Raw genomic sequence first — 25,858 nt, 5'->3', positions numbered from 1 at the left:
CAGTGTGACCTGTGTCTTCACTTTGACAGGTTTGGACAGTGGCGAGCTGGAAGCCCAGAGGCTGGGAGAGGAGGAAGAGGAGGAGAACAGGCCACAGGGCAGGAGGGGAAGTGATGAAGAGTGTCCCGAGAGGAGCACGGAGTCCACTATCCACACGGTCCCTGAACTCCTAGCAGATACACTGCAGGTATGCTCACTTGCCCCACAGCAGCCTAGAATACAGATATTGTGCAGTATGTGATCTTTATGTATTGTGTGTGCTAGACAAAAAGGTAAAGTGACATCTGTGTGTGTGTGTGTGTGTGTGTGTGTGTGCCAGCTTCAGTTGAGGGACCCGGAGGAGTTGAGGCGGGAGATGGAGCAGCAGCTGGAGGCGTGGCAGAAGCAGCCCCCTGGAGCCCCGGAGGAGGTACTGCACTCCCACACACTGTCTGCACTCAGGATGGAGGCAGAACTACTGCACACACTTCCCGCACAGCAGTCCATCGATCCATCTTTGGAAGCCCTCAGATGCACCAATAGGCCTTAGGCTCAGTGGTCATCACTCGATCTGCTTATGTAATCAGCTTCCTGACTGTGAGCGGTTGGTGGCTGGATGTCTGTGTTGATGGGCATGTGGGCATGTCTGTGTTGCAGGAGAGCATGGCTGCCGCCATGTGGCACCAGTACCAGGGCCTGACCGGTGGCCTGTCCCAGCAGCTGTGCGAGCAGCTCCGACTCATCCTGGAGCCCACACAGGCAGCCAAGCTGAAGTGAGTGCCTCCACTAACCCTTTGGCACATAGACAGACATATTTAAGACAACTCCGCAGGAGTCAGTGAATGGCTCGCACAGAGGCACTAAAGGTTAAGGTTTCACGATTGTAGTTTAGTGTGTTGTGTCATGATCATTCACAAGATCAACGTTTCCTTCACTCTGAATCAGAGACTTGTTTCTAACCATCTTAATACAATCTGAACCCTAATTATGCAGGTAATTGCCAGTGAAAAGGAGAACTCTGGCAAATAAAGTGACCTTTGGAAAATACTTAACTGGACCTCTGTTGTCCAGAGTTTGTCTGGAGTGTAGGAATACTAGCCAGCAACTATTCATAAGCTATGTGCAATGTGACCTTAATCTTGTCCGTCATTTGAGGTCTTTAAAGCTTTACTGTATATTAAGTACAGTATCTGTGATTTTATTGTATAGCTTGCATATCTGTGATCATTTTATATTTTCACACAAGTGCAAAAAGGATCCAAAAGCATGTGTTTTTAAGAGATAACGTACTGAGTTGTAGAACACAAGAACAGTTTCCCTCCCTTCCATGATGGAAGTAGCTGACTGAGTGTATTACAGGACCTGGGATGCCACTGAAATACTCTAATACTCAGTCTGATATTTATTTAACTCTGCCATCACTCGTGGGTACTGTGGGTGCAGTGTTTTTTCAGTAATGTTATGTCTTTCATGTTCTCAACATCACTGCTATTTCACTGTTGTCATAGGGGAGACTTTCGCACTGGGAAAAGGCTGAACATGCGTAAGGTCATACCCTACATTGCCAGCCAGTTCCGTAAAGATAAAATCTGGTTGCGAAGGACCAAACCCAGCAAGAGAGAGTATCAGATCTGTCTGGCTGTGGATGACTCCTCCAGCATGATTGATAACCACTCCAAACAGGTATTACGTGCTGTGCCACCCCAAGTCATAGGAATGCTTTTTGAGGTGAACTCCATGTTTCTGAATTCTCACAACGGTCTCTTTTGTGCCTCCTGTGTACTGCAGCTGGCGTTCGAGTCCCTCTCAGTGATTGTGAACGCTCTTACACTGCTGGAGGCTGGACAGGTGTCTGTCTGCAGGTGTGTCATGAAATCCAGCTTTCATATTTGTGGATATTTTTAACAGGTTCAATATACCATCCTTTGGAAGTCATCTGAGTCACTTCACTTCAATTCTTTCGGTTGAAAGACTAGAACTGTGTGCCCCATATGACTTTGATCACACTCTACTTTACTACTGTACACCTGTACATCCCTTCCCTACTAACAGCCAAAAATCTCTTCCCTACATAAACAGCCAAACATAGAGGGGAAGCCAGTCCCTTTGAACTTAGCAAAGGTGCTAATAATGTCACTTTCTTCCATCTTCTAGCTTTGGGGAGACGGTACAACTGCTGCATCCTTTTGGCCAACAGTTTAATGACCAGTCAGGGGCCAGAATACTGCGACTCTGTCAGTTTCAGCAGAAGAAGACCAGGATAGCACAGGTGACTTACTCCGTCATTTTACCATCCACATACTTGTTTCTATTTGCAATACTCATGCTTACATACTGGAAAGAGTCACAAGTCAACCAGAATTATTGCTTTTTGTTGTAGTTTTTGGAGACTTCAGCCAATATGTTTGTGGCAGCAAAACGACAGCCCCTGGGCTTCACAAGCACAGGTACGGTAAATTCATTCTCTCGTAGCTGGCTGACTCACTGCTTGAACCCTACTGTAAAGCTTGCTCTGTTGTCACTGTGCTACAGAGGTCAAAAAGGGTCGGCTGTGGGCATATCTGAAATCTAACAAACATGGCCTCAGAGTGCCAGTGGGTACAGCTAAGGAAACACAGTTCCCTTCTTCTCTGAGGTAGTGAATAGTTCTGACTTGGGCACCAGAGGGAAACAGAGCCTTTACCTTTTGTTTGATGGTAGCACAGATGCAGCTATCAGATTCTTCATCTGTTCAGTCAGCTTCAGAGGTCTGTAACTAGACTCCGTGATGTGCTGTGGGCCAACACGTACTGAGTAAACTCTTTGTGTGTGTGTGTGTGTGTGTGTGTGTGTGTGTGTGTGTGTGTGTGTGTGTGTGTGTGTGTGTGTGTGTGTGTGCGCGCGCGCAGAAACAGCCCAGCTCCTGCTGATTGTGTCAGACGGTAGAGGGCTCTTTCTAGAGGGGAAAGAGAAGGTGATGGCGGCGGTGCAAGCTGCTCGCAGTGCCAATATCTTTGTCATATTTGTGGTGCTGGACAACCCCAACTCAAGGGTAAGCAAGACCTTTGCTTTTATCCAGTCAAGTCTCTCAACACAAAGTTCTGCTAATTACATTGACCAGAATAGAGCTGAGCTGAACAGCTCCTTTAGTCCCTTTTTAGATAACGGTACTCGATGTTCTCTCATCACTCTCTCCATCTGTTGTTTGAAGTTCTTGTCAATTTCACTTTAAGCCTACTGTCTCATAGCAAATCTTTTTGTGTGCTGTACTGGTATTCCCAAAGGATTCCATTTTGGACATCAAAGTCCCCATCTTCAAGGGCCCAGGAGAGATGCCAGAGATCCGCTCCTACATGGAGGAGTTCCCCTTCCCTTTCTATGTCATCCTGCGTGATGTGAACGCCTTGCCAGAGACGCTGAGCGATGCACTCAGGCAGTGGTTTGAACTTGTTACGGCAACTGACCAGTAGGTCGCAGGGAAGCCATTTTGATATTGCAGGGGCCACATACAAACTGCACAAAGCCACACTGCTGCTACCAGCCTCCCGAACACAGAAACGAAGAACTCACACAGACCTGCTGCTGTACATGTGCCTTTTCTTTCTGAATTTTACTCTTATTTTGATAGCTAGTTGTTTGATAGCAATGTTCGCTCTTCTCATCCTTGCCATGAGGAGAGATGGACTCAGGAGAGCCGAGATCTTTGTTTGTTTGTTTGTTTGTTTGTTTATGTTTGTGAAAATCATTGCTCAACCTTGCACGACTTTTTACAGAAATCAAATGAAAATGTGACTCCCTTCATTGTAAAACACTTCGATGTGACTGTACGGACAGGCTGAAATACCTCTTCCCCCTGCAGTATTTCAGATCCATTGTAACGTCCTCATTCTACACAAATGTGAACACAAACATGGACATGGATCATCAAGTATGGGTGGCACTGCCAGCATTGTTTATCTTATCATGTCAAAAAGAAATGCATGTCAACACAGTCCTCTCGATACCTTCAATTATTCCAAAAAAAATGTGCCTTGAAGGAAAATCAGCTTTTAATTTCAACACTGCAGATGAAGCAAGGTTTTTTTTTCTTTAAAAAACAATATCACCCTGATTATCTCCCATCTGCCTGGACCTTTGGAATTACATCCTGATTTTGAATTACCAAAGGGGTCTCCACTAAATAATAACATATCAGTTCTCTCTCGCTCTCTCTCTCTGTCCCTTTCTTTCTTGATTTAAGTTTACACACAAATTGTAATATGGATATGTGTATGTATGTGTATGTATGTATGTCTGTCCAACCACACTGAGAACATGTAAGGTACTGACCTGTCATTCAGCGTCAATTTTGTGTCATATCCTGTCTAGATACAATATCTAGATACAATATATTGAGGGTCACTCTTGTCAGATGAAAGTGAGTTAGGAGTTGCTTGTTTTCTTAGAGTAACGATGTAGAAGGATTTATTAATTCTGTGGTATATCTGTATTATTAGCTAGTGCTAGCTAACTGAACATAAATTATTTTTCATGTCATCTCTCCTTCCACTCATAAAATTCTTCCATCTCGGTTCAGTATTACAGAATTATAATGGTTACAATAAATTTTGGGCCTGTGTTTTCATTAGTCTGACTGTGACTCATTGTTTCGACCATGCACAATTTCACTCCTGTCCGGAGGAGGGCGCTTCACGCTCTATTCCAGTAACGTGACAGCAATGTTATGGAACTCGTGTAGGTAGCCCCTGCTCAGGACTTTAACCCTTTTACGGTCTATGCTTCAACCAAACTAACAAGAAATGACCACCTCAAGGTTACCACCGGCGGCGTTCACACTGAAGCAGGTGAGCGGTTACACAGAATATACATTGTCGCCAATTTTGCTACACTGTAAATTACGCATGGAACATTGCCACAGCTAGCATTAGCAGTCGGCTAATAACACCTTGCACACACTGCTTGTGACTAAAAGGAACTGGCAATGTCAGCAGTTGCCAGCGTTCTTTTATTGAGATTGTACGTCTGGAAATTCGGTAGTTATCTGCTGCTCGTTGCCAGTTCTGCAACCGTCTGCAGCTCGTGCTAATCGTAGTTGGCTGGTTAATGTAGCTTTTTCTATTGTCTCAGTTCTTGCAGAGACAGAAAGTGCTTGGTCTGTATAGGAATATGTTAAAGACTATACGAGAAGTACCAGACGAGGGAGACCGCAAGTATCTAAGGGACTGGGCGAGGGAAGAGTTCAAAAGAAATAAAAATGCCACAAACCAGGTTTGTACCTCTTGAATATTAATTCATCTATAAAATTGTCACCAAGCAGTGTGTCATGTGTCATGTTTGGAACTTTACAGGATGCCATACGAATGATGATAACACAGGCAAACATGCATCTGGAGGACCTTCGCAAATCACTTGCTCTTGCCAAAAGTTAGCCCAGTAACACCCCGAGGTGTACGAACAGTAAATCTAGGACTGACCAAGTTAGTGTTTTGCCTATGGGCTGTTGACCTGCTGCCACACAGATCCCATTGACTAAGAGTCTGTGATGTCACTCTGCCTCATGCGCAAGTGTCCCTCAATATAATATATATACTTCCAGTGTAAAGGCGATGAAGGGCAATGCAGGTCAGTTGATCGATGTCTTTAATGTTTTACATGTGATGCAGGTGCTACAGTAAAGTAAATGCAAATAAAGAAATAGCTCATGTGTGGTTGTTTATTTTTTCCCTCAAGGGGCTTCATAGGCTACTCTGCTGTTTGCTGTTCAAGTTGAAAGCTTCTGTTGTAGTAGACTAGTTGGATTTTAGTGCTTGGAAGTTGCCGTAACCTATACAGCATGATCAGTGTTAATGAACATTACAATTAAATTAATATGGAGATGGTTGTTGAAGTAGTGTTTCAAAGAAATCAGTCAACAATGTGTTTGTTATTTTATAAAAACTGTAATTCATTGTGAGTTTAATAATACAGAAAATATCCATTCCCACATGAATACCGGTATACAGACAATGACAGAAACATGGCATATCTTCTAGATCAGGGGTCTCCAACAGGTAGCTTGCAAGCTCCCCACCGGTTTCTAAGTAGCTCTCCAAAAGGTTTAAGGAAGATGATCATAAATGTGATAACCCAATCACTTGGGAAACATGTTAAAATTTCTATGAAATCAAATTCACAGTCTACAAAGAGAGAAGGTACATGAGTTGAAAGGAACCTTTAAAAAGCATACAAATCTTATTCAGCGGTTTTGGGTGGAGATCACCTATGTCAATACATGGCATGTTACTACTAATATAAAAGCTCTCGGCCATGTCCATTTTGTCAAAGTAGCTCTTTTGTCAAAGGTTCGAGGCCCCTGTTCTAGATGGTTCTTAATGCTAACACTATAGCACTTTTGTGTAACATGCAGGCAAGACTGTATTGGGTCGCAACTTAAGATTTTGATGAAAGTCCTATGGTTAAGTTGGTCACAAAACAGGAGGTTATATGTGACAGAACCTCTTGTCTAACTTATCCAAACATTTAAAAAGTCAAGTTTATTCAGTTAAGACACTGTCATGTTGGCTGCCTCCACTTAGAAATCTACAGAACAGTTCCAGGGTTTTCATTGTGAAACTGGAGCATGAACACAAGAACAATTGGGCATGTCTGAAAGTAACCATTAAGGGGTCAAGAAAAAACAATAGCACTTTCTATGAATAGTAACATGCACAGTGGTCATAGCAAACTTATATTAAGATTTAGGTGAAAAGATGGGTAGCTACTTGTAAACATCTCCCAATATGAACACTTAATTTAATACATATTTCTTGTGTACATAAATTGTCCTTTATAGTTTCCGAAATCTACCTTTAGACTGTCAAATAATAATAAATTCACTCAACAGTAAAAGCTTAAGTGAGTGAGCCGGCATGATATAACTGTGCTGCACTGGAGGATTTACTGACAAATACTGTATGTACAAACAATATGTCCTTATCTGGAGTGTCAGTGTCTTTATAGCTGTCTGACATAGCCGATCATAGTTATCAAGCCATCCTTTTCATATTTGACATATTATAGCCATTTAAGGCCTACATAAATTGTTTTTACCTTCAGAGAAATGTGACAATTGATATTAAGCCACTCTGGATCTAGGCTAAAGAGGTGTCCTTCCATACACTACTTTTTTTTTTGCTGAACTGGAAGTATAGACAGTTCTTTGAGAAGTTCATGAATGGTGTTAAGTCAGTCAGTCTCCTGTGAATGCTAACTTTCCCCTTGTTTATTAGTTCTTAATATTTGCAGCTCTTCCTCCAGGTAGCTAATGCGTTCAATGAGGGCTGCGCGGTCTGCTTGCGCCCTCTGATCGGCCTGCCATCGAGCCTCCTGGATCTTCCTCTCATACCAGCGCTCCAGCTGCGAGGACACAGCCTCAAAGAAGTACTGGGTCACCTCCAACGCATGCATGTTGTCCCGTTCCTGTGCAAAAGTGGGCTCTGATGGTCGGTCCCCAAACACTTCAAGTGTCTGGGCCGCATCAGCAGGACTTGGCACCGCACACCTCTTGGCTTTCGACCTGCCTCGGCCGTGTCGCTTGTAGATGCGGCTAGCGTTACGGCCCCGCTCGGGTTCTGGCCGGCTGCTGGACCGGCGCTCTGTGGCCGGGGAGAGGCTGCTGGCCCGAGCGGAGCTGCGACTGGGTCCGGGCCCCGGCTCTAGCTGGTCCGCCTCCTGCACTTCCGGATGTGGCCTCCGGGGGTCAGCCGAGACTAGCGAGCGCTCCTTGCGGCGTACAACCCGAGGAGATGAGGGGAGGGACTTGTTTTGATATTGAGATGAGGACTCAGGTAGGGGCTGCTTTTCATCTGTTAAAAAATCATAAGCAGACCAAACATTCATTCCATAGAATCAGACAACAGAGTTAATTGCAATTGTAGCAAATTTCACATTATGAACAAAAAGGAAATGTAACAACACAGAGTACACATGGTGACGATGATCTATTTTGGTTAGATTCCCTTATTTACCCCAAAGGAAGTAAGAGAATAATGCACAAGGATTATGTAAGGGTTATATAACCCCTATCTGCATGAGCAGAGATGCAGCGAGGCTTGCAGCATGAGCTGCCTGTGAGTGAAATGAACCAGAAGGTCGGAGCTGAACTCAGATGGTTTCTATCGTACCTGGAGAACTGTCCACCTGAACCACAAAGTAATGTTTGGGCGAGGCCTCTTCAGTAGGAGCAGCAGGATGAGCGTTACGGTCACCCTCGTTGGAGCCAGGCGGGGTTGTGCCGGCCAGGCAGTGGGCACTTCCTCTGGACAGGGTGGGCAACCGTTCGGACTCTGCCTCACAGAGGGTGTCGGCCAGGGAGGAGGATCTGCGCAGCTTCCCGTCCCCAGTGAAGCGCTTCTCCATACTCTGGATCTTTGACAAGCACCAGCTCTTCAGCTCATTCATAACTAATGCCTGCTTGAAAAAGAGCAAAACTAAAAAGTTCAGACTGTGGTCATGTTAAAGGACATCATTAGCTCCCCGTGCACAGACAGTGCTACCTGTCTCTTTTCTCCTTCTAGCCGTTCCATCACAGCTCTCTGGTCAAGTCGATGTAGACACTCAGTTCTCTCCGCAGATACTCTCTCCGTGGTCATCTTATCCAACGCTCGGATCTGAAAGGGTAAGCAGGAGTTACAAAACTGTTCTCGGCACAAAAACATTGCAGCTATCTTGGTTAGACTCATCCAGCAGTTTATAGTGCAGTATCATCCTACAACATGGACCTTAACACATAGAAAATGAGACAAAATATACAACCACCAACACGTAAAATAATGAAGAAAAACTAAAATAATACAAATAAACAATGTACAATAAAACAATGATAAGAAGGTAAGCTGAAGCTGAGCATCAAACGCGTGGTTGTGCCCACCTGGTGCTTGCTTTTGCGGTCCAGCTGACCCATCTTGGTGTTCATGCGCTCCTGCATGGTGTGCAGTTCTGACTTCATCTCCTCTTTGGTGGCCTCCAGCTGGTTCTCCAGCTTGTTGATGAGGGGTTCACAACGGCAGCCATTCAGAGGGGCCTGGCACGAGGACACAACCGTGAGCACTAGTCCTGCGCTTTGAGCAGCCCACAACAAAGGCCACAAACAGCCAGACCGGCAGCAGACAGAGGGTGTTTGAACGAGGCGTGTGTTATACATACCTGCATGATTTTGCCATCCTTGCCGCGGTAGAGGGTGTACAGCTGGTAGGCCTTGTAATTATGAGGTGGGGGCAGGGGAGCCTGGGGGGAGGTGCCCCTCACCTTGCCCCTCTTCTTCTGGGCAGGATCACCACGTTTATTCTCACGGCGGGTCAGAGGTTCCGACAGGGAGGGCTGCAAATACACACCCCTTGACTCACAGTCCTTTACAGTTTGACCGTAAGGGTAATATAGAGGCTAGCTCAAACCTAGCCTCCATATTCTCTTGCTCAAACTATAGGCTAAAGTGATCTGCTTAGGATTATTTATTTTCTCAAAAGACCCTAAATGTCTTAGTGTGTGTGCGTGTGTGTGTGTGTGTGCTGGAGAGCCCCGTTTGAGCGTATGACTTGCCTTCTCTTTCAGCTTCTTGTTCCTGGCCCTCCTCGTGGCAGCTTGGGGAGTCTCTGGAGGGTTGTTTTTGTCTCTCTGCATTTGCGCACCACCTGGTCACTACTATGTGTGTCATCAGCTGCTGATACACTTTCCTGTGGGAAACAACTACACATATGAAATCGTCAAGGCCTACCAGAGCAGATTCAACGCATCAGTGGCATTATTGAGTTAGCTTTCATTATTAAATCAGTGTCTGGAAAAAACTGTTAGCAAGATCAGACAGTCTTCCACAGCACACAGGCCACAGTGTCTTTGAGCTGCTGAAAGCTTTACTGGGACCTGTCCTATCAGATGGCCTTCACACCACAGTGAGCATGGGAACCATGTCTTCCCTCAGGAAGAGTACTACCACCATGGAGAATAGGTCTGGACACCTGCTTTCTCTTCAAAGTCAAATATCTCTTTTTAATTTAACATGAAAAGAGCACACGGACCTGGTGGGTCCCAAGTTTGACTATGAGGCCTCCTCTGTTCTCTTTGCGCTTACCTTACTGGGCAGCATTTCATCCCGCGGGACTGACTGTGCTCGCCGCTCGGCCTTTAGCTTATCTCGACGCTTCCTCACGCTCCTGCCACGAGTGAAACTCTGAACCTGAGTAATGGAGGATCAGAGGGAGAGGCTGTACATTCCTGTGTTCTCCAGAGACAGTGTTGGATCAGCAGGGGGAACCTTTTGTTATTTTCAATCTCACAAGAACTAGACCAACTCATATCTGTGTGTGCTGGGGTTAAGCAGCCACTTAGACATGCCAATACTAGTCTAGTCAAATGACATGTTTTTATCAGTAGAATAATAATGTTCTATACATAATGCATGCATTATTAATACTGCAAGCACACATGCACATGCTATTTCCATTTGTGTTAAAGGTGTGATAGCAGACTGAGCTCACCTGAGGGGCCTTGGTAAGTAGCAGAGCCACTTCTGGGTTATTGTGTTCTCGTGCCTGCTCCAACGCAGTCTCACCTGCCTGTCACCAAAAAAAGGCAAAATTGCATGAGCTGATCTAAGTTAGGAGCTCGCATTTATGTGATGTCAGAAGAAGTGACACGTTTCAATATAAATGTCAAGATTGTGTTCTTTCCCTCCTAAAATCCTGCCAACAAAATGTCCCATAGAACGAAATGAGTGGCGACCCATTACCATGGAGTCATCTCTGACACGGATGAGCGGCAACGTTAGGAGTCGTTAACTGAGCCGATGCCAGAGCATGGCTTTTACTGAGCAGAAGTGTAGTGCGCCGCCCGAGGCACTCACGTTGTTGCGAAGGCTGCTGTCTGTCCCCGCCTCCAGAAGCAGGCGCACTGTCTTCTTGTGGTTCAGCGCAGCTGCTACATGCAGCGCTGTGTCCCCTGCCTGAGAAGCCAGACATCTGTCACACACACACACCCATCCCAGGGACACCGTCCCTCATACGTAACACAACGCTCTCTCCGATATCTCCACCAGCATGTGCAGCTTCACAAATGTAAAGGCACTCTCATGAAAATAGTGAGGAACTAGGGACGCATGCAGGAAGCTGCTTTACAATTCCAATTTTGTGTAGGGGAGAAAAGACTACTGGCAATTGGTCTGCCATGTCAATTTTGTACATATTGATAGAACTAGTACAGTGAATGTTTGCAAATATCACAAATGTACAACATGTCACATTCATACTCTGCCATTCAGTGGTAGTGGTCTAGCTACACTTTAAGTTGGCTTTATCTGTAAGGTCTCAGTCAGAAGTAGAAATATATTATAAGTAAATATATGCTTTCATTGGCACCGACCTGATTTTTCTCATTCACAGAGCAAAATGCACCCAGGAGGATCCTGATCATGGACACATGGTTGTAGCGCGCTGCAACATGCAGACACGTGTCCCCTACCTGAGGATAAAAAGCGTAAATATCACACATACTGGGAGCTCTCTAAGCACTAAGATGCAAATGATTCATTGCACCGCATTGGCACTCGCTTGCATGAGGCAACTGGATCAGAGGCTTATTTTTTGGCTGTGTACATGTGTGTGTGTTCCCTCTTCACAGGAACTAGTGAGCCATGAAGCGACGCTGTGTTTAAAATGCACAGTGCACTTTCATAATTAAGAGGTCTGCTACACCATGCAAAAGCTGCTCCAGTAGTTGCAGACCCTGAAAGTCTTTTTGTCAGCCGGGGGCTGTAGCTTGTCAGAGGATGGAGGAGGACTCAGATGTGGAGACTTACACTGTTCCTGCTGTCTGGTCTGGAGCCTCCGAGCAGCAGCACTTTGGAGCTCTGGGCATGGCCATTCTGACAGGCCAGGTGGAGAGCCGTGTTCCCTGCCTGACACCAACAAAAAAAAGGAAGTGCTGATTTCTGGACCTGATGACTTCCGGAAGTACAACCCAAAATGAACATGACTGCTGAGAGAGCTGTAACTCATGGCTCAAGGTTAAAATAAAAAAGGGGTTGAGTCTTACTCTACCTTGTTCTTGGCATGAACATTGGCTCCAGCTTTGACCAGCAATTTGACAGACTGACTGAACCCATGCCATGACACTTCATGCAGTGCAGTATTACCATCCTACAGAGGAAAACAGAAATGTAGAATGCTAGAAATGTTACTTTGATTGTCCAAAGCTTGTCAAATCAATATGAAATGCATGCAATTAAGCATACAGTAGGTCTCAGCCACATTGGGAAGTACAATTTTCTGCCATAGAAAAGCCAATATTCCCACAGTCTTTCTCTCGCATAACTCACACAACAGGAAAAGGGTATCCTATTAAAAAGGCCTAAAAAAAACGAGTGTTGATTACTGGTGTTTACCTTATCTTGTCTGTCCAAAGCACACCCTTCCTGAACCAGAGCAGAAATGACATCACTATTTCCCACCACAGCTGCTCGTTGTAAGGCTGTCTGATTGCCCTGTCAACAACAGCCACATGAGATACAGTTTAAGTTCAACAGCAGCAAGTATCTCAATGCTGCTCCATGTCAATCCTTTGTTATTGTGTAAATATGTTAAACATGCTGTTGAAGAGATTTCTGAAAAATCTTGGAAATAGGCAATGAAGAAGATGAGTATTTAATCACGTAAATGTTGACATTTTATTGGAAATGAAAGTTTGCAAGTGGAGAACAGGCTAAAAAGGAAGCTCTGGTCAAAGAGCACCTTCAAATGCAGCTGTGGAATTAATCCTTGCAAGCAAAGAAACTCCAGGCCAGCACACCTTAAGCAGACCAACATGTGTGTCAACAACCTGTGTGAGACTAATGGACAGCCACTGAGTTATGACCAGGAGGAGAGGCCATTCCCATCTAGATAAGCAGCTTGTGAAGCAGCCAGAGAGCTCGGAAGCAGCCGGAGAGGATAGAGTAGGGGGTGGAAGGGGGGGTGTGGGGGATGGGCAGGGGTCAGAACCACACAGGGCGCACAGTGGCTTCTCTAACCTCCTCCTCCCTCTCTGGTCGTCCAGGCTCTCTCCCAGCCCTGCTCCACTGCCGCCTCTCCTCCTCCTGCTGCTGCTGCTGCTGCTCCGACTGCCTGTCCAGCTCCTCTCTGGCCCTGGCTGTGCCCTCCCGTCGGGCCTCCGCAGGCCCACTACTCTCTGACCGTGAGCTCATGATGGACCAGGTGGACAGGACCTGGGCTAGCCACTTATTACGGACGTGTGCTGATGGAGAGGACAGGGCTTCCCCACACAGATGAGAGCCCAGAGAGGGGCCACTGGACGCCTCTAGCTCACAGTCAAAATAGTCCCACTCCAGACCACTTGAGGTCATTATTTGACTATTCAGATTGTCTACAGGAGAGGAAAGGGGGCAGGGGGGAGAAAGTGTTTGGTGATATGTTGTTTCCTACTACAGAAAAACTAAATCAGTCATTACACTTATTGGAATTAAAATACTTGTAAAATGTGTTGCAAGTTGAAAAGGCCTATAATGCATAAGCAGTGATTGCTCTACAAGCCAATGTTAGTTTAAGAGGTTGAAGCGGAGCAAAGACAGATGGTAGATGAAATGAAACATGAAAGGCCTGAGCAGTAAGCAGCACTTACATCGTCCTCGATGTCCAAATCACAGCCAGCCTTCAGCAGAATGCGCACCACCTCGATGTGGCCCTTGTAGGCGGCCAGGTGCAAGGGAGTTCGGCCATACTGCGAGACACAGGAAAGAGACTATTGTATCATCACACACATGAAGCAGGATTACATGCACTCAGTCACATCCATACCGCTGGCCAACGGGCAGTCATTTGGATGGACAGTGGACCTTTGGACCTCACTGGCTCACCACCACATGGCAATGCTGTGGCACCGCCCAGGGCAATCTGTCATAGACGAGACTCCATTTGTCTAATGAGATCTGAGTAAACAATCAAATGTTTAATCCATGATTTAAAACAGGCACAGGCCAGCTTGGCAGTACTATGCATAAACACACCCTCTCTCCCTCTCTTTCCCTCTCTCACACACACACACACATGTGCACACAAACATACACACACATTAACACAGGGTAAACCTCTCTCCTCTCTCAGCAATGCACAGGTCAAGAGGCCAGGGAGAGCAGCAGCAGAGAAGGAGATTCTTGTGTTAGGGTACTGGTCAGTCTTACTCACCACAGCATAAGGGATTTATGGATTAGCAGTGCAGCATGGGAACCCTGTATCTGTGATTCTGAATGTAGAGCAGTAGAACAACACTGTTGTTTTTTATTGCAGTCTGCAGACAGACAAGTCTCACCCTTAGATTAAACATGCAATCATACATTTCACTCTGCTGGTCAAGACCTGTATTCAGTTCAGAGCAGCAGTAGCTTTCAACTGGAAATGGACTCTGCTGACAGTTTGTTGCTTCTTGTCTGCTGCTTACAACGCCCATTCCATCGTACCATACAGTATTCACTTTCATTATTCTCCTAATTGGAATGCTGCCATGAATCCACACTGTGAGTTGGTCTCCATTACACCTGTGTCTTCTGGACTCATTTGATCTTGAAAACGGCCTCATGGCCAACCAGGACGCACAGGCCTCAGCCTGGAGAGCAGATTGCCATTTAAAGGTGTGGCCACACAACATTCACATGCATGCAGTCATGCAGGAGGTCGGGTTTCTCTTGGCACAGCACCGCTTGGAGGGATGCCATGGCAACATTTTAGGTGAAAGCCACTCAAATGGGTGGGAGTCAACAGTCTCCAAGGTTACCAGTGAGTCCATTTCATTCAATGTGGCCTGGTTTAGCCCATAATATTCTGGCTGAGCTCTTAACTCTCTCTGACCCCTCTCTCCAAAGCCACTTACAGTGTTTCACTCACACAAACATCATACTTTATCTTTAACCGTTACTCTCTCCAGCCACCCTAAACAAACTCTGAAACTCAATCCGTATACTCAAAGATTAAGGGTTTATCATGTATTCTCATTGAAATACATGAACTATTACAGACTTAAGCATCACCAAAATACAGCTGGACAAAGGCTAAAGGCTAAATCCTAAATCACAAAGTCGGGTAAAATCTGATAACACTGAGGAAACTATAAATACAACTACAACAGCAGTAAAAACATCTAAGCATTTTGAAAAGACACCTGACCACAACTATATTTAAATCATATACAGTATTCAGCTCAGCGGCTTAAATTAATGATGATGAATTTAAAATCATTGCTTTAAGCTGTTAAAGAGATACCACCATGACCATGATGCGAAGACACAACTGTGACTTACAGTATATTATAGGCTGGTACATTTCCTCAACCACTCTTGTCTGTATGCCTGCTTGTGCTTCCATAAATCTTTTGATACATGTAATATGTTCTGAGGAGTATGGTAGCATTACAACTCTTTCCTTAAAATAAAATTCAACCAAGATGTTCTTATATTTGTGGTTCTACTAGGCCATTTTAAACATTGTGGTGCAAAAGTCTCTAAAAGCCACCATTATACATAATGTCACATAACAATTTTAGACAACTCAGAATGCTTAATAAACTATGTGTTCAACATGACTTCATATAAGCACATCACAGATTGTTGTGTGTTGTGTTTTCACTTAAAATATTTTCACAATATTCATATGACAAACTTCAATCTAATTTCACGGCTATTGTGTGCCTGTTCTATACACATTTAGGGGTAGGACACTGTGTTACTGCCACAATGTATTTAACCATGCTCAACAATGAATAATACACATTTCTTCCCAACTGAAGTAGCACATTACTTTTTTACAAGCTACATCATAGCAGAGCCACCTTCCCACGAGGGCAGAAGGTAAACGCATGCATGTGCTGCAGACAGAGGCGAGGCAAAGCATCATTGTGGAAGTACTGCGGAGCTGAGCGGAGTTCCAATAGACAGCACACATGTGTCATTTCTCCCCTCTCTTCTACAACCAGCCCCTCCTGTAGAGGGCCTCAATTCCCTTTCTATTAGTTATTTATCACATAAGGCTTCTTGCTTGTTTTACCATCTCAGTTACTGGGACATCCACAGCATGATAAACTAGGCCGAGATAAGAATCAAAAGAGCCGGTAAGGAATGAGCCCCAGTGAGATTATCAGCGGTGGCCTTTGACACGCTCCTTATCAGACATCAGGCACAGGCAGATGAACAACACTGTTACCCGAGCTTGGCATTCAAAACAAGATGACTTCTCTGTGAAATACAGATGTGCTGGAATCCCATTCCATATCAACAATGGCTACACACAGGATGGTTTCCCAGTGTTCAACTGACCCCTACTCACCTTTGTAACAGCAACTTTGGCCCCCTTGTTGATGAGCTGGACCACATTGTCAGCCTGGCCCTTGTGTGAGGCTACGAGGAGGCGCTCCGAAAGTGCAAGGACCGCAGCAGCATCCTGCTGGCTCATGGAGCAGCGAGGGAGGGCCTCTCCTGACACTGGGCCGTGGGACGTCTAACTCATGACCAACTCAGGGAGAAGAGACGGCGAGAAACGGAGGTTTGGACGAGGGGTGGACGCTGACACTGCTGTGTGACACACCCACAGTCCCACTCGCATGTCCTCCTCTGGGCCTGCAGAGGAACAGGAAGCACATGTGGTCATTACGGCCAGTGGACTCACAGACCACTCTGCCAAACAGGAAGAGGAGGACAAGTGAAGGAAGAAATGGGTGGATATTTAAAAAGGGATGTCATCATTTAAATGCTGCCCACGAGGCTAGAATTAAAAAAAAAGAATATATGATGACTGATACATTTGCATATGGTTTGTGGTTTCGAAACACGTAAGGCAAATGGAGCTTAGGTGCTATTGAGTTGCACAGGTGCCGTTGGGCAGAATTAGACACAAAAAGTTGCCTAACTCATAAATCAAGATCCAACCACAGACAGTTGATAGGGACTAACACAGTTACCTGTGAGTGTCAGAGCAACCGCAGGCTAGATGAGTCATAGGAAGAAGGCTGTCTTTCTAAAGTGCTTCAGCTGACTGTACTGCCATTACAAGACATCAATGTGTTCAGTTGTCAAGCCTGTCAGTCTTCCCATTGAAGCAGATAAGCAGACCCAAACACCCTCTCACACACGCTTGGCCCACTAAATTCCTTTGGTATAATAACAGGAAGCTATTAATGCACTTGTGAAAAGTTGCTTTCCCGCTGCATGTTGAGGCTCTGGAGGTAGTATCCTCCTAGTACATATCACATTACCAACACTCCTTTCTCTTTTTTCTTCTGGTAATACCTCTTAGCAAAATTAATTTCTTTTAGAAATGTGATGTAGTACCTTAATTAAATAAAAGTATTACACTTTTCTACTATAACCATAATATGAAAAATGAAAGAAAAAAAACATCACTTTCAGAAAAACTCTTTAGTCACTCTTGTCTTTCAGACCAGGCTTCAGATAGTATGTGGTGGTGATGTGTAAATGACTTGTTCTGCACCTGTTCTCTTGTTTGTCCTCATTGTTAATGCTGCTCCGTTAAGGCTTAAATGGAGAGCCCAGTAAAAGGCCCTAATTTGGGAACAGCAAGAATCTCAATTCACTGTTTGCTCCGCTGAACCTCAATGAACAAACATCCTCCTTTCAGCACAGAGCAAAAGTGAGCTGGCATTAGGATTCAGAACTCATGTTGGTCTTTATGTGTGGGGAGGGGATTTCTAAATACCACCTGTGACAGCTTCCTTTGAAGGGTTATCTCAGAGATTCAGGCTCTGCAGCAGCTCTAGATCATATGTTGGCAGATAAGGCTAGAAAACCCATCTGCTTTGACAGGGTTGGAACCCTGCATACCACTACAATCCCTCCAGACCGGCAACAGAGGGTCAACAGTATATTACAGAGATGTGTAGATATTGATGAGCATATTTCCTAAGTTTCAGGAGTTGATGTGCAGATATTGATGAGCATATTTACTATGTTTCAGGAGCTGATGTGCAGATATTGATGAACATATTTCCTATGTTTCAGGAGCTGTGTGTTGCGCTCAATGTTGACCCATTCCTGCTTCAAGGTGGTACTGGCAGCACTGCCTTTTGAATATGTTCAATGATTTGATTCTAGCGTGGAAGGGTCAGCCTCTGTTAAAGGCCTGGTTCTCATCAGTGAGCTCAACCAGAATTCCTCTCAAGCCCAGGCTCCTCCAAGAGCACTGTCTGGCCCCAATTAATAGGATTAGCATGGGAGACTGCTGCTGTATAATACAGTGCCTAGATTATGGTTGGGATCCCCAGGGGTACCTCTAATCCTGGGCTATCTGATCTGGCCAAAGCTGTGAGGTGAGTGCTTTGAAATGGCCCTCACCATGTGCCTACATCTTGTCTCTCATTCTAACTTGCTCCTACATGCTTAGTGGCAGGTGTCTTCCTCCATTTCGTTAGATGTCATATCTAGGAACACAGAGGTAGGTGACCAGGTGAAGGTTAGTTTCTAAGGAAAAGTTCAAATTTCCTCTATCATTCAGGATACGCACACAAAGATGACACCAAGAGCCTCACAGATTATGCAATATAATATTTAAAGATTATTCATGCTGCATATTACTGTTTGCTGGGGGGTGGGGGTTCTAGAAGTGACAACATCATATACAGCAACAACGGTTTGAAGTTGTGCTGGTCTGGCCCAATAGGAATAAGCGACTATCTCAGAGTCAAGGAATGCATTATACAGTCAGTATTGAACTAAAGCTTGTCCCAAATATCTGCCCCAGAAATCGCAATTAGATATTTTCCCTAAATCATTCAGTCCTACTGAATTCACACAGAGTTTGAGTCTGAATTCACACTGTTTTTATATCAACATCACATATGCAAGGAGTAGGCCTTACCTGCTAATCAGATCAAACAGCTCACAAAACGCACACCTCTCAAAACTTGCAGTACTAAAGCTTTCTAAAAAGCTAAAGATTTTGAAATGCTGAGCTCCAATCTGACCTTAACATTTACTCAGAAGGCAAAAAGCCCACTGTGACCCATTTTCATGTAAACACTTATTGTTCAGCCTAAATCTGGTAAGGAAGAAGTGTGCTGACTGAGAACAGCTCTTGAGGCACTTGGGCAGTGCAGTCACAAATGCAGTAATGAGCAAGAGACAGCTTGGAGGAAACCAAGGGAACATTAAAACACAGATGAGTAAACAAAATACTACATCATATTATCCAGGTACCAGAAAAAAACTGAATTCAATATTTCAGTACATAATATGCATTTTCTAAACCTATTCATCAAAGAAAACCTATGCAAAGAAAATCTGCGTCAGTGTATTCCTGAAATGATCCAATAGGCCTATTTGTGAGTCTACTTCTTTAATTTTACGACACTACATTTGACATGAAGTTTGCAAATCTGAAAATACATATCTGATATTAGAACAGCATGGAGACAGTATTTTATTGACTTTCAGGAAGGTATTATTCATCCATGAGACAGTAATTACTAATGATGGTTTGTGCTTAAAAAAAATCGTCCCTTGCATCCATGAACTCGTGAATGCATACTACGTTTAGCAACAGAAGCTATGTGAGTGGAATAAGTGCAAAATGTTCAATGCTAACAATTGAAAGACTCCCTCCTGCCAGCAGATAAATGAATGAGATTAAGTAGGGACATTCTTTGCCCCCTCTGCATTCTTAAGGAATCTCCATAAGAGGTCTGTTCAGTCAGACAGAAACACACAAAAGCAAGCAGAGCAGCAGTGGAGCGCAGCTAGGCAACAAGTCTTTTGTGAAAAGCTTTCAAGAACGCAGAAGGACTGTTAAAGCACACACACCACACACACATCGACGTACACACAACACCAAGCTTCCTTGCCCCACCCCCAACACATGCACTTTTTTTAAACAGAAAGATGAAAATATTTTTTAAAAAGAGTACTTTGAGAAATAACATGGACCCATAATCATTTCCACTGATATATGCTATTGTGTGTTTCTCTTGGGCCTTAAAAAGATAACAAACTGTGGTGAAGTATACTGAACTTATTTCTCAACAAATCATGACTGCAGGCCCCAATCATTTTTGCATGGCCCTCTTCAGAAATCCACAGCACTAGTTTGTGAATGTACTTTCTCACACACACATACTATAAATACAGTCGTAGATTACAACTAACAGTAGCCTCAAACTGAATATTTCACTTTAAGAGCTCTGTGTGTAAAGTGGAAAATGCTTGCCCGCAGTTGTTTATAAACAAGAAAGAGCTCCCCTGAGAAGATGCTTCAACATTTGGCACCTGGCACCGCAGATAAAAGGGTGTGTCATGGTCTGTGTTTACAAGCACCTGAGACTAGGCAACAAAACCGTATAGAAATGAAGAGTTTGGTTTCAAAACACTATATCCTCCATAAATCATTTTTTTACATTTTGTTTTCTAAGTAATTTCAATAGAACTGTAATTGGGTATAGTTATTTGATTTATCTTTACCCAATCAAAATCTGCAATTTTATTGATATTACATGAAATACACAATTAAATAACATTACTTTTTAATGTATTTAAAAATGGAGACTTTGGAACCAAACTCTTCAAGCAACGCTTAGCAACAAACAACTACAAACATAGGCTGTCATCCTAGTCAAATATGACTAATCATGAAGTGTGCTTTTTTTTTCAATCATACATCATCACTGTTTGAGTGCACTTGCCACAAACATGCTGCACAGATCACTAATGCCATGAAATAAAGAGGAATTAACCTCTTCGGGAGCAGATGCCACAGTTTTGCTTACGTAACACTATGATAATAACTCATCTGAGGGGCACACAGAGGGTTATGTAAGGATCCATCTCCAGCTACACGTCCCCAGGAGTTGGAGGGCAGATTTGAATTTTCAGTCTGAGAGGCAGCTGTATCAGTTGAAGAAATTAGCAGTTTAGCTGATAGCCGACTGCTTAGACAAGTACTTTTACCAAAATACGGCTTTTGCCAGAAACAGCATCTTGTGGTGTTGGGAGGTCTAATGTTTGTGGTGTGTGCAGAGACACACACACACATTAAAAAATACTAATTTTCTCATCCACTTCCCTTTGTGAACTAAGGGGGCTTGCAGTGTAGATTGAAGACCAGCTACATTCCCAACAAGAAATCAGCTTTCTGATTGGACAGCCATGAGCGAGGTGCCTACCTCTGGATTAATTCAACTCAACCATCTGTCTTTCTATACCTAGAGGATAAGGTCAAAAACCTGATTAAATCAAAACTTAGGCCCTTCAGTTAATCCTACTATCTATTCAAACACTCGTGACCTCTTCCCTTAAACTGCTGGATCAAGAGACTTGTAATATCTGTGAGTTTGACTGGACTGACGACACATCAGTAGTCCATTCATGAATAGGTGTCCTTCAAAATGAGGAATTCTAAGTGAACAGGTTCTGGTGGGTATATTGATGGCAATCATTTTTCTTGCAGAGGCCTTAGGGTCTGAATGAGTCGTTCAGGTCAGACTGAGGTCAAAGGAGAGTAGCCTGTTACCTCAACTTGGATTTATAGTCCTTCAGCTAGACTGAGTGACCATAAAGATTTGGAATGAAGAATGTAAAGTAATCCTCGCTGATGTTTACAGGATAGTATAATCAGCTTTACACATCCTTTGAAATCTGATGGGGAGGGGAAACTAGTGGTAGAATTACTGTTTGGAGTTTGTAACAGTTATAAGAATTTTCATTATCGTTTTTATTCCTTAACTGATGTTTTGTAATAGTTTTGTAATGTTTTGTAACACTTGGGGTCAATTATTTGTTTTAGAAATGCTGTGCAACAAGATGGGCACAGTACTTAAATATTTTGTGGTTGGCAGAAGCCACACCAGTGTACAGCATGAATAATAAAAGTAGGTTTTGAGTGTATTGTCTATGATCACTAAACAGCACCGAGCCCTCGTAGTGAAAAGGGCCTTCCTACGACTGAAGCTCCAACCAGGAATCTCTCCAGACTTGGCCTGGTTCCAAATGGGAAACACAGCGTTCACACACACACACACACACACTATCACACAGGATAAAGGGTGCTCTGGGGGAAGGGGGAAGCAGCCTTGCCACCCAGTCTCTGCTGTGAGAAAAATGAAAGTTTCTGCCAAGGGGGATGAACAATCTGCTTTGTTCAGACTCAACACTTCAAGGTGTCTCTTTTCTATAACCCTCTAGGCTCTAACTGCCACAGGCAGCACATTATTGTCCATCCTTTTACAAGTATTCAATATCTCCTACTTGAACTGCACATTTCATAATATTATCAGACTTACAAATCTGGAAAAAATAGAAATAGAATAGAAACTATAAATAGATAATGTGTCAGAGCACAACAGATCAACGTAATGCTAAAGGGCAATGAAATGAAGGATGCATCTTGTGTCTTGTTTTTTCACTTTCCCTTTTAATTTAAAGAAAAAAAAACATACATCACTATGTAACATACTTTACTCCAAAAAACACTCTGATTTTATTCGGTTTAGTTTCCCTTCCCCCTACTTTGAAGAAGACGTAATATCTGTGGATTAAGCTTTGTCTCATCATTTGAGGCCACATGTGGCCCGCATATCTGGTTTCTGGATCTTTTCTAAGTGTTTAATGGATCCGCTGCCCCAGACATCCATTATGCCACAAACAACCATCACACACACCTGGCTCCCCCTGCAACTCCTGCCCTGTAGACACACACACACACACACATAACCACTTAACACATCAAGAGTCTACAGGGGATTCTAGATGACCCTCAAAGAGAGCATTATCACTGTCTCACCAAATAACATTGCCATGTGCATAATGGATATTTACATGAGATAATTGAGTCTCATTTAAAAGGTTTGTCTGTCTACCTCACCTGTTGTTTCCACTAGCCTATTATGTGAGTTTGTCTGATGTACAAACACTATGTGAGTATACTAATAGTAAATAGGGCTCCCATATTTGGTCTGAGTTATGTAATTTCACTCATCATGTGCATCTAATTCCACCAATCATAAAAGTATCCCACATTTCACTCTGTAGGGTGTGCTCAAGCATAAGAAGGGCTTTTACTGCTAAATCAGATCTGTAAGGATCAGTATAGACCAGAAGCCTACTCAAAATAAAGCTATGCAAGTGTGGATTTTGCTCACTCTCACACATAGCTCATACATGCTTCCCATATAAATACTGACCAACAGCTAAGGCTGGGGAAAGATATGATTTATGTTCTGAGTTACACTCTAATTTCAGAAATCAAATGAGTCCTCTTGGATGCAGAATTTACAAAGCTCCAGAGAATAATTGCCCTTTAACATGATAATTACACTCAACCTGTAATTGGCCTACTTGTAAGACTAGTAAAATCATTTGTCACATTCCAAACACAGCCCTTACTATCCTTTTCATGTGTCTTAATTTAGGCATGAGAGTGAATGTGGTAAAAACAAACACTTGCTTTGTCTATGAAACATCTATGAAACAGAGTGCAACTTCAAGTAGCATCCCCACATCAGTTTGGTGATAATGCATGACTGTTTACAGTAGCCTAGGCTAGTTAATATTTCTGCAAGACATTATATGAATCTATTAATAAATATAATAAAATCACAGTGAAATTAAGCGACATTTGCTATGTTAAAATAGCAAAAGACTAATATTTTCAAAATAATAGGCTACTCGTGGTGATGAGACACCACAACAGGGCTACCAGGTGGTGGTTATTATGATGATAACGTTAACTTCTGATGGAAGATAACCCCAAACTCAGACGGTTCAGTCATTTCAATGACTTCAATTACATCAACCGTAGGATCTAGCAATAGCCTAGTGTGGCATTTTAAACATCTCTCTATTTTTTTAAGCCTACTCTTGCCGATATAACCAACGACGAACAACAACAACCAGCTATCCCAACCAGCTCTCAAATGACAAAGAAAATGGTATTGTACCGGGTATAAAAAAGGCTTTTTAAACTGCTTGAAAACTGCCTCTGGTCTGCAGCGTTCTCTGAAGTTTTACGCACTAAGCGAGCGAGCTGTTTTCATAATCATCAAATCAGGCTGCCTTACTTGTCCGTCCATTCTGGTCGATTAGTAACATAGGCTAATCATTTCATTCATTCAGTAAAGAAAAACTGGTTAGCCTATCAACAGATTACTTACAGGGGCAGACGGATCAGCAAATTCGATATCCTCTTAGTTTCTCCAAACAGCGTGGGGAAAGTAATAGAGATTAGAAGATTATGTACCCAAGAAGCCTGGATCTGTTAAAACATACACAGTACTGAAATAGGAGTCCGGAACACTGAGTGTGTCCTGCGTTTCTGACCGCACTGATACATGAATTGAGAGATGGGTCGCCTGCCGTCAGGGTAGCATACTTCAGGGCCAAGCCATTACGCTCATAAATCTGTCAGGCTTTCCCAACTAGCTTACTGTAGCCTAACATCTGAAAACAGCACAGCCCACCTTCTAAAGCCTTTAGACTAAAGGCTACATTGCTAGCATTTTCAACCAACAATCATTGACAGTGTGATAATGGACAATGTGTGATGATTACAGAACAAGTTATAGGACTAAGCAAACCGCAAAGATTGCGGTAACACTTTATTTTAATGTGTCGCTGTTACAGTGTACCTACCTAATTAGGTACAGTGGTACAACCTGTGTAACAACATACTATCAGGTACTATCATTGTACTTGCATTATGTATTTGTGGGTACCTACATATAGTTGTTACATTGTAATACTTAGTGCTTTTACAAAACTTTGCCAATTTGCCTAAATTTTCATCGAACAACATGACACATTAAAATAAAGTGTTACCAGCTATTCTATTCCATTTCTGTGACTGGGTGAATTGGCAGGAATGAACTACTGGCTTTTACACCAATTTTATGTTGCACTGAGTGATTTTGCTTTCTTAGCTCTCCATTCTAGGCTTTGAATGTATATATTAAGCTATGGGCTACCTGGTTACTATTTCCTTCATACAGGAAATGATTGAGATGTGTGTCAGCTTTTGTTGTTCAGACCTGGTCCATTTAACACAAAAGAAATTAAAGGTTTTCTTTCTTTGAGAATTCAATATTATGTTATAGCTATTTCCTTTTCCTGAATGACTTAACAGGCATTTTTGATGCACACAGAAATTACTTTTGTTTCCTCATCAAGCATCTGTCTGCCTCCAAGGAGGGGCCAGGTTAAGGGGTCTATGGGTGTGTCCTTTGAAAATCTGGTTGTTTTAGACCTCACAGTAAGCTTAGTCACATGCTGACAAATGAAGACAAGACAATAGCTCCCTAATGTAATGTGCAACTGAAAAGAGATGTGTATTACATTAAGTTAGTGAGCATAGAAAACTGTGTATTGTAAAATGTGGCCTCGATGATGTATACCCTGTATGTATGTGTGTGTGTGTGTGTGTGTGTGTGTCTGTGTGTGTGTGTGTGTGTGTGTGTGTGTGTGTGTTGTGTGTGTGTGTGTGTGTGTATAACCAATTCCATGATGTTGTCATCCCTTCATGAACTGCAGAAAAGACCTTTCTTGTGAGGTTTCAGGGCGTGAAACTGAGACATCTCAATAGAATGGTGTTGACACGTTTCTTGTCTAAGCCCACTCTTTTCTGGATTCAGGTTACTTCTCTACACATCTAAGGCTGGACATTCCAGTCAAAAGATATGGGGTGCGAGGAAGTGAACCACAAATATAGATTTGGAAAAATGCATGTCAGGGAGATACTCTGAACATGCAATACTGCAACAGTTTAATAACTGGCTTAAGAGCTCCATGCTGACACAGAAAGACATTTAAACAAGAAAAAGGAACTGGGAATCTTCTCACATACCAGAAAAGACCAGAGAATGACCAGAGCAAATGACTCATGAGACATGATCCATG

The 25,858-nt window shown here is 43.3% G+C and overlaps 3 protein-coding genes across 3 annotated transcripts in view; 2 read left to right on the top strand and 1 right to left on the bottom strand.

The window, feature by feature from the left end:
• The window catches only part of mdn1 (midasin AAA ATPase 1), a 40,788-nt gene extending 36,203 nt beyond the window's left edge, over positions 1-4,585 (top strand). Inside the window, exons 92-100 of the mRNA XM_048249844.1 lie at positions 30-187; positions 320-409; positions 637-752; positions 1,488-1,662; positions 1,768-1,841; positions 2,134-2,248; positions 2,360-2,426; positions 2,868-3,010; positions 3,243-4,585. Of these exons, the coding sequence (XP_048105801.1) occupies positions 30-187; positions 320-409; positions 637-752; positions 1,488-1,662; positions 1,768-1,841; positions 2,134-2,248; positions 2,360-2,426; positions 2,868-3,010; positions 3,243-3,428 (1,124 nt within the window). The 3' untranslated portion in view covers positions 3,429-4,585. The remainder of the gene's footprint in view (positions 1-29; positions 188-319; positions 410-636; positions 753-1,487; positions 1,663-1,767; positions 1,842-2,133; positions 2,249-2,359; positions 2,427-2,867; positions 3,011-3,242) is intronic.
• A 57-nt stretch (positions 4,586-4,642) lies between these two features.
• lyrm2 (LYR motif containing 2) lies at positions 4,643-5,662 on the top strand. The gene is made up of 3 exons (XM_048249845.1): positions 4,643-4,802; positions 5,086-5,226; positions 5,307-5,662. The coding sequence occupies exons 1-3, from the start codon at positions 4,758-4,760 to the stop codon at positions 5,385-5,387; spliced, it is 267 nt and encodes an 88-aa protein (XP_048105802.1). The 5' UTR covers positions 4,643-4,757; the 3' UTR covers positions 5,388-5,662.
• A 215-nt stretch (positions 5,663-5,877) lies between these two features.
• Positions 5,878-24,366, bottom strand: ankrd6b (ankyrin repeat domain 6b). The gene is made up of 17 exons (XM_048250770.1): positions 24,121-24,366; positions 16,296-16,585; positions 13,603-13,701; positions 12,371-12,469; positions 12,027-12,125; positions 11,786-11,884; positions 11,350-11,448; positions 10,835-10,933; positions 10,470-10,547; positions 10,064-10,168; positions 9,624-9,668; positions 9,535-9,585; positions 9,142-9,315; positions 8,867-9,019; positions 8,493-8,606; positions 8,121-8,409; positions 5,878-7,802 (listed from the first exon to the last, which is right to left on the bottom strand). Exons 2-17 carry the CDS (start codon positions 16,419-16,421, stop codon positions 7,204-7,206), a joined length of 2,328 nt encoding a protein of 775 aa, XP_048106727.1. The 5' UTR covers positions 16,422-16,585; positions 24,121-24,366; the 3' UTR covers positions 5,878-7,203.
• Positions 24,367-25,858: the final 1,492 nt, after the last annotated feature.

Source organism: Alosa alosa, chromosome 8, assembly GCF_017589495.1.
Source record: "Alosa alosa isolate M-15738 ecotype Scorff River chromosome 8, AALO_Geno_1.1, whole genome shotgun sequence".
Taxonomy (NCBI): domain Eukaryota; kingdom Metazoa; phylum Chordata; class Actinopteri; order Clupeiformes; family Clupeidae; genus Alosa; species Alosa alosa.
Note: the sequence above shows the minus strand (reverse complement) of the source record. Positions and strands in the feature narration are given on the sequence as shown.